The sequence below is a fragment of the Rana temporaria genome, chromosome 12, assembly GCF_905171775.1.
Source record: "Rana temporaria chromosome 12, aRanTem1.1, whole genome shotgun sequence".
Taxonomy (NCBI): Eukaryota; Metazoa; Chordata; class Amphibia; order Anura; family Ranidae; genus Rana; species Rana temporaria.
In genome coordinates this window covers 57,353,310-57,361,721 of record NC_053500.1, presented here as the reverse complement: position 1 = coordinate 57,361,721, position 8,412 = coordinate 57,353,310, and the positions used below count along the sequence as shown (strand labels likewise).

General features: G+C 43.6%; 1 protein-coding gene across 2 annotated transcripts; it reads right to left on the bottom strand.

Annotated features, from left to right (window-relative positions):
- Positions 1 to 1,693: 1,693 nt before the first annotated feature.
- Positions 1,694 to 6,759, bottom strand: LOC120918273 (avidin-related protein 4/5-like). 2 transcript variants are annotated; one of them, XM_040329785.1, is made up of 4 exons: positions 6,654 to 6,759; positions 3,976 to 4,201; positions 2,431 to 2,545; positions 1,694 to 1,771 (listed from the first exon to the last, which is right to left on the bottom strand). In XM_040329785.1, exons 1-4 carry the CDS (start codon positions 6,705 to 6,707, stop codon positions 1,717 to 1,719), a joined length of 450 nt encoding a protein of 149 aa, XP_040185719.1. In that variant the 5' UTR covers positions 6,708 to 6,759; the 3' UTR covers positions 1,694 to 1,716. The 2 variants fall into 2 exon arrangements, with proteins under 2 accessions (XP_040185719.1, XP_040185720.1); XM_040329786.1 differs by having other exon boundaries at positions 3,976 to 4,198; positions 6,654 to 6,752.
- Positions 6,760 to 8,412: the final 1,653 nt, after the last annotated feature.

Sequence of the window (8,412 nt, the reverse complement as noted above, 5' to 3'; positions counted from 1 at the left end):
GTGCTGTGGGGGGACAGTGCCCCCCTCCCCCACAGCACACACTCCCCCATGTTGAGGGATGCGGTCTGGTACGGCTCAGGAGGGGGGGCCGCTCGCTCGTCCCCGCCCCCATTCTGTCCGGGACCAGACTGCATGCTTGGGATGAGGGCTTGGTTTGGATCTGGGGGGACCCCCCGCGCCGAATCAGCGCAGGGTTTAACCCTCACGTTCCGGACCAAGCCTAAGAGCCTAATGTAGCCCTGGAGGGGGACCCGCGCAGATTTCAAGTTTGAAATTTGGCGCGGAGTTCCCCTTCATGGCTGAAAACAGCTCGGAGATTCCCGTGCGCCGCGTCACGCAGCGCATTCACGGGTACGCCGCTTGGTATTTACCAGATCTCACGGCGTACTGACAAGGCGCACGGGAATCCCTGACTTTTCTCTCTACGCATGCCCAGTATGCAAATGAACCTCCCGAGGTTCAGGCGCACTGTGCAAGCGTACGGGGATCTGTTTTCAAAAAAAAATTTCCCTTTCAATTCGGCCCGCCAAACACATTCAAACACATGTCACTTCACTTCCCCTGCATCCCCCCCCCCCCCCCCCTAATAAACTCCCGCCCGGACCCCCGCAATTTACATTTCAATGTGCCGTGCGCCAGGTCTGTACTGGTGCACAATGCACCCTCTCCTGGGCGCACGGAGCACATTAGTAACTAGGGAAATACACTGCACTAGCAGCGTATTTCTTTAGTAAATGGCCAAACGGCTGCTACTCCTGCTTTTACTCCATGAGTCATGGAGTAAAGGCTTGGTAAATCAGCCCCATTGTGTGTGGAGAGATTATATATTTTCACTAACTGAATCAACTGCCTTCTCAAAAGTAAATGACTCTAAACACAGGGCTGGTGCGATTGACACCCTAGGCGAAACCTCATTTTCGCCACCCCCTCAGCTCAACCCCTGACCCCACCCTCTGTCCTGCCCATGTATATCCCACCTTTTAATGAAACACCCATCAAATGCAGCCCACCAATGAATGTTTGCTTCCATTCAGGAGTTGGGACACAGACAGTTCTCTGCGCCTGACACTATGTGCGAATGGAGCAGCGGCTGCCTGCTGATGCTGAGACTTAGTTGCTTGCTGCAGAGTGTAGGAACACCAGTGGCCGGGTGCCCTAGGACACCCTCAATAGGAGATGCACCATAAGCAGGAATGCACAGAAAGGGCTAAACTGCAAGCAGCGCATGCTCCATTCCAAGTTGGAGTGTCACCTTTATGACTTTACAGGACAGCAGCCTCTGCCTGTGAGTGCATGCATTAGCAATCACTACTAGCATGTGCTCAATTGGGTGTGTCGAGTCCCACCCACATGCAGACCCAGAGTAATGCCACACACTAAACATTAGTACAGCACTCTCCACTGCTGAGCTGCTGTGTTCTGACAGGGGTGCTCAACATTGGATGCTGGTTTTTTCCAGCATGCTCAGCTGGAATCCATCAGACCGGGTGCCATACACATGGTCGAATCGCATTGTTTTTATTGCCCAACATTTGGCTCATGTAGGGAGCTTTAAATGTTTTTCTGTGATTAGCATGCTTTGCAAGTCAAAATGATAGCCAACACAAATCAGCTGGCCAGAATTGTCTGATGTGTATACAGCACACAGGTACTACATTGTAATAGACAAGCTCAAAAGAGAACCAATGCAAACTCCATTTCATCACAATATTTATTTTATGGCAGTTCATTTACATCACAATTTGTAGGATAAAAGTAGTCTCCGCCAATCCTGAAACAAGAAAAAACACATGTTATTTACTATATATGGTCCACAGACATAATGAGAACATTTTAGCCAGGAATATCTGCAGCAAATGCTTTCCAAAACCCCCTCCCCAAAAGCAAACACACAGAACAATGCTTTTATATAAGGGAATTTGTCATGATATACATAAAGTTACACTATGTCCCATTTCCCATCAGGCCAACCATTAGCACATCCATGGCATTGATCTCCCATGCTTCCTGCCAGAAAGATCATGTCATTGCCATCATAGCAGATGAGGATGGCCATCCCCATCATGAACATGGTTGTTAGACAAATAATGGGGCTCATGAAAGGTCAACCAAGTAGAGCCTGCAAAGTCCAAGTAGGTCACAAACCACAGGTACAGGTTTATTAATTTGAAAAGGGCCCATTCTCTCCCCTCCCCAAAGTTGTGAGATACTTCACATATATTTTTATTTAGAGACTTCCACATTCTAGTGAGTTTTGCATAGATGTGTTCCAGTCAGGGGCAATTTATGTACCATTGGTGAAGATTTCTGTTTGGTCATATGACAAGTGCCAAGTCTTATCTATGCATCACCAAGAATTTACCCCATGCTCCAACATAGCAAGACTGCCCAATTATCAATTTGACCAACTTTTTTAGTTATGTTAATTACCTGGTAGCTTTCCAGTCCTCTTCCTCTGTACTTTGCGATCTTAGTAGCCACATTGAGTGAAGATAAGGGCAAGGAGCATTTACGAAGCACTGGCCAACCCATGCAGTGACAGTTTCTGCAAAGACATTTGCATTGCAATTAAACTAGAATATGCACTATTGGTGTGCATTGAAGAAAAAGACAACGGCTAGTCAAAACAAATGTAGATAGATATCTCATAAGGAAGTAGAAGGGGGGGGGATTAAACCCATATGCTTTTTTTTACCACTACTATTCCTTTCTTGTTTAAATTTACAAAGTGCAAGCAATTTAGAAATTGGCTAGAAAGGTTTAGCCACTAAAAGATGTATTTTTTTTATACAATTACATAGATCAGACCAAAAATGAGGAAAGATGGATGTTCCAAATCAGGGACTGAAGTAATAGAACAATATACAAACTATTCTTCCGAATGTGGTTTACGGACTCCCTCTATTGCATAAGTGTATTCATATGTCTATACCTATATTCAGCTAGTCTATTAAAACTGATATGGTTACTGTTGGTAGCACAATATTATAAGTTTGGCTAGGAAAGCACACTGCTTAGTAAAACAATTGTTAATCTCCCAAGAAAATAGGGAACTGCCAACAAACACTAATGTAAAGTATAACAGCAGAGTATATGATAAAATATACTTATCACATCCTCTAGACATGGTCTAATTGGCTGGGCTCAAGATGGCATCAGAAAGCCATGAGGTTCAGGCCAAAGCCAACAGCCAAAAAGGGACGATTTCTCCTCTGTGTACTTTTTACACATCATTCACACCCACTCGTAACTAACCCCCCCCCCCCCCGACTTCTGTCCAATAATAGTCCTTTTAATACATCATATTGGCCTCTAGGGGGAGCATTGCCAATGTATCATGTCTATGAGCCCTCGGCCATCTTCAGTGTTAGCTAGCCCTTGTTCTCTTCAAACATGTGTCAGGCCCCATACACACGTCCGAGAAACTCGACGGGCAAAACACATCGTTTTGCTGGTCGAGTTCCTTGTGAAGCCGCCGAGGATCTCGGCTAGCCAAGTTTCCCCATTGACTAACGAGGAAATAGAGAACATGTTCTCTATTTGGCTCAACGAGTTCCTCGTCGGTTTCCTCGGCCAAAAGTGTACACACGACCGGTTTCCTCGGCAGAATACGGCTCCCATCGAGATTCTGGCTGAATTCTGCCGAGAAACTCGGTCGTGTGTACGGGGCCTCAGAGTGGTAATCACCATCACCCAGGGAGTAAAATGCCAGATATGATATTAAATCATGTTACCTTCCAACAGGGACAGGCCCTCAAAATCAGGGACAGTTGGGGAGCCATGCTTAACCCCTAATTGCCCCTTTCCACTTTATACAAGAATATGGATTGTCCACACCATCAGGCTTCTGGAGCAATTTGTTGCAGTTTCCAGCTCTGGTAAAATTTTTAGTTAGCCTGGTTTGATTATATACCAGCAATTTTCCTCCATAGGCAAGCTTTTTCAGTTAAACCACATGAAGTATTGTTCTCTCACCTCCTCCTTTCCAGCTTATAGACAGGCTAAATGTTGGCTCTTTCCCTTTCCCAACAACTCCAATCAGTTCTCCAATCAGCTTTCCGGTCTTATCACCTGCACCCCCTTGAGAGAGCTTCACAAAAGAGTGCAGAGAACCACCAAGATGAGGACCATCCATATGAAGTGTGAGCACTGACCCCAGTGTATTCGACCATACACCAGTCATGTTACACTGCTTCCCCTGCTGGAAAAAAAAAAAAAATGTTAAATACCAAAACACGCAAGGAAGTCTGTCAGAGCAGAAGTAAGACTACCATTACAAAAGTCTCCTTTAGGCTGGATTCACACTGGTACAGCACAACCATCATCCTACTTTGCCCTGCGACATCTGTCCTACTTCCATCCAACAGGAACAAGATAAGATTTTGCTCAGACATTGAGATAGTCTTACTTATGCTGGCCATACACTATGAAAATTTGGCCGAAATTCGGTCGTTCGAACAGTTAATGGGCACAAAAAAAAAAAAAAAAATAAAAACCCCTTGATAACAGTTCGGACGTTTGAACCCCCAAAAAAAAAAAAAAAAAAAAAAACACAAGTTTGGAAATTTTCCCGTCGAACTTTCGGCACTAGGTATATGTAAAAAAAAAAAACATTTTTTTTTTACTTATGTCCACTGAACGATTCATCGGTGATTACATGATGGCACCATCATTTACGCTCACGACCGAACGTTGGGATTATTTTTTTGTAGAGTATGGCCAGCATTAGTCTTGTCATTTAACCAATCAAAACAATCCCAGCATGACAAATTCCTTTTACTGCTGCAGTAACCACCATGTTGGATGGTTGGAAAAGGATTCCGTTTCAATGCTATTCAATGGGTTGAAGACCAAAGTAGTGCAGGAACCTTTTTCAAAGTCAAACCAGTCAAGACAGCCCTCATAGGGAATCATTGATTTACACACGTCATGCAACATGTGCTCCCAATGTCAGAGCGCATTTCATACCAGTGTGAACCCGGTCTTAGGACCAGTTCCCACCATAAAAGAAATAGTCAAGATGCACTTTTATGCAAGCCCCACCCCCTTTTTCGTCACCTTGACTACAGACATGTGCATATTTCCACATTCCAGGGCAGTGCAGAAGAATGTTCAACTCCCTGGTGTGAATTATGTCATTGGAAAAACATAACCTATCTACGTGTTTGATGCAGAGAAAAAAAACAAAAAAAAAAAAAACCCCTCATGCACTGGTCCATAAAGGGGTTGTAAAGGTACAATTTTTTTTCCTAAATAGCTTCCTTTACCTTAGTGCAGTCCTCCTTCACTTACCTAATTTTTCGATTTTGCTTTTAAATGTCCCAATTTCTTCTGAGAAATCCTCACTTCCTGTTCTTCTGTCTAACGCAACAGTAATGTGAGGCCTTCTCCCTGGTGTGGAGTGTCATGCTTGCCCCCTCCCTTGGACTACAGGGGAGTCAGGACACTCTCTGTTGCAGATGGAGAAAGGAGCTGTGTTTTAGTAGGCGTCCTACTCTCCTCTAGTCCAATGGAGGGGGAGAGCATGACACTCCACACCAGGGAGAAAGCCTTGCATTACTGTGTGGAGTTAGAAGAACAGGAAGTGAGGATTTCTCAGAAGAAATAAGGACATTAAAAAAAAAAAAAAAAAAAAAATTATGAGGCAAGTGAAGGGGGACTGCATGAAGGTAAAGAAAGCCATTTAGGAAAAAACAAATTTAAGCCCTGGTTTACTCTGACTGCAGGCATTAAATCATGCAAGTTCAGCTGTAAGTCGCACAATTTCATTCCCAATTGCAGAGATATCAGTGTGGGTTTCTGCACAGAGGTTAATGGAAATCACCAAAAGTAGTACAAAAAAAAAAAAAAAAAAAAACTTTTGGGAACCGATGCGGCACCACAAATGTGGCTTCAAACCAATTCAAGCGGTGCCATTGCTGCCAATTTGACATGTTAATCGCATCAATGCGAGCCAGGGCTTAATGTCAGTTTCCAGACCATGTGAATGCTCTGGCCCAAGTTGTAAAAGCCAAAAGATACACACAATAATGAATTCTGACACACACACACACACCAGCTTCCAATTGGCCGGATTGAGGATCAGTGTCTCCACAGCAAATATTTGTTTGCTGTTGTAACACCTGGGTGGGATCAAATTGTATCCACTGCAACCTGACCCACCTGATTTTGAAGCCTATTGGAGCCTCTGAAAAGGGGCCAGAGGCATGAATAGGCAGTGGTCATAGCAGCTGTGGATAGATTGATGCCATGTATGAATCTATCCATCACATAGAGGGGGCAGTGCCCAGGCACCCCTAATGGACAGGCCACCACTGCCAATAACCACCATTATTCATGGGCCTTGGATATTACCACCAATCCTATAACCAGCACAACATTTCTGAAGCCAGGCTTGCAGCATTTTATTACAATCCAGCCTGATGCAGACTATTAGTTTGTGTATGTTCTCCAATGCTAAAATCAGTAACACAGAAGGCTGTACAGAGCACACATAACCCATTCACCACAATCAAGGAATTCAGTCCATAAGCACCAATGACCACCATCTTTCTAGAGCCATGCAACATCACATGCAATCTGTTCTCACATTCTACAACTAGTATACCATGGAGATTGGAAAACAAAGACATGACACAAGATAAAGAACGTACCACATCACTGCAGTATACACTCAGTAACACCACACACAGCACAACCCCTTTCATTATGTGACTTCTCTGAGCAGTCCAGAACTAACACCACACCTGAGAAGTCTCTTATATATCATGAATCTGCTTCTCTCATCAGTGGTTTCTAATCACTGAATTATTAGACAATTTACTATCGCAGGCAAGAGGGCCGATTCAGAGCCAGACACTTCTGTGATTAGATTTACACAACAACCTCTTACATCATTTTTTTAGATTTCCACTATGGGCCTATTTACTGGTCGATAACTTTTCATAATTTATTAGAATGATTTATTACACATATTTTTTTTTATAACAAACAAGGATTTCATTTTGGCAACATTGTCTTGCAAAAACTATTTTATTTTCTATGTGATCTATTGGTAAAAATACAAATCACAATACAAAATAAATGTTTTCAATTGTAACCAGTGCTAGTTGTGAAATAAATAGTGGTATATGGTTTATTCAATCATTTGTACCATTTATAATGACACAAAAATGATTTTGTGCTCCAAATCCGGTACTTGCAATTGATAAAAAAAACACAATTTGAAATGTTTTGCACATTTTTGTGACCCTGAGAACAATGAATAAAAACAGGAACAAATAACAGTTTTAAGGCGTTTACTACCACTTTAATGGCAAAAAATGAAAATGAAAAAGCATTGGAAAAATAATACTTAGGCTGCGTACACGCGATCAGTCCATCCGATGAGATGACCGTTGTCATCAGATAACCGATGAAGCTGACTGATGGTCTGATGTGCCTACACACCATAGGTTAAATAACCGATCGTGTCAGAACGCGGTGACGTAAAACACGGCGTGCTGAAAAAAATGAAGTTCAATGCTTCCAAGCATGCGTCGACTTGATTCTGAGCATGCGCGGGTTTTTAACCGATGCTTTTGCATACTAACGATCGTTTTTGACCTATCAGTTAGGTGTCCATCTGTTAAATTTTAAAGCAAGTTCTCATTTTTTTGACCGAAGGTTAACTGACCGATGGGGCCCACACACGATCGGTTTGGACCGATGAAAACGTTCCTTCAGTCCGTTTTCATCGGTTTAGACCGATGGTGTGTACGCGGACATAGGCTAAGTTCACAGTTCTGCGTGTGGCTGCAGGTTTGGGAATCGCATCTCTTCCCGCACCCATAACCACCCGCAGCTAAATCACACTGCTCTTAGGAGACACGTAAGGCTGACATTCATTCTGAATAGCACCCCACACATCTCAGCAAGCAGCGCATTTGTGAGTGCGGGAACCACAGGGAAATCGCATGATCAAAAAGACCATGCGATTTCCCTGCAGCCACTTTTTTGAAACGGTGCATGCTTTTTCTGCAGAAGCACAGGCCCAGCAACCCAGTTGGGACCAGATGCCTGTATAATGGGGGGGCAGCGCCCATGTGACCCTAATGGATGGGCCACCACTGCTTCTACTGCTGTGCCAAAATGCTGGGACTTGCTATGTTTTATATAGTAGGAGAGGTACTTAACATTTTTAGTAATAGTGGCAGCAGGGAAAAAGAGTGGGTCGTAGAACAGGGGTAGGAACCATATGTGTTGAAACTGCAAATCCCATCATTCCTCTGCCTGAAGTCTTGCAGTGCCCCATGGGATTTGTAGCTTCACTTTATCTGGCATGCCTAGATTACCTACCTCTGGTATAGGAGATGCATCCTAATAACTTTGTTACATTTTTTAGGGTGTATCCCCTACACCTTACACCAGTGG

What these genes read in the sequence shown, in the direction of transcription:
- LOC120918273 (XM_040329785.1), bottom strand. Translation starts at nt 6,707, where the DNA reads ATGAAAGGGGTTGTGCTGTGTGTGGTGTTACTGAGTGTATACTGCAGT. An exon ending in GTGTATACTGCAGTGATGTG is followed by an intron (nt 4,202 to 6,653) that starts GTACGTTCTTTA and finishes TTTTTTTTCCAG; the next exon opens with CAGGGGAAGCAGTGTAACAT. An exon ending in GAGGACTGGAAAGCTACCAG is followed by an intron (nt 1,772 to 2,430) that starts GTAATTAACATA and finishes TTCTTGTTTCAG; the next exon opens with GATTGGCGGAGACTACTTTT.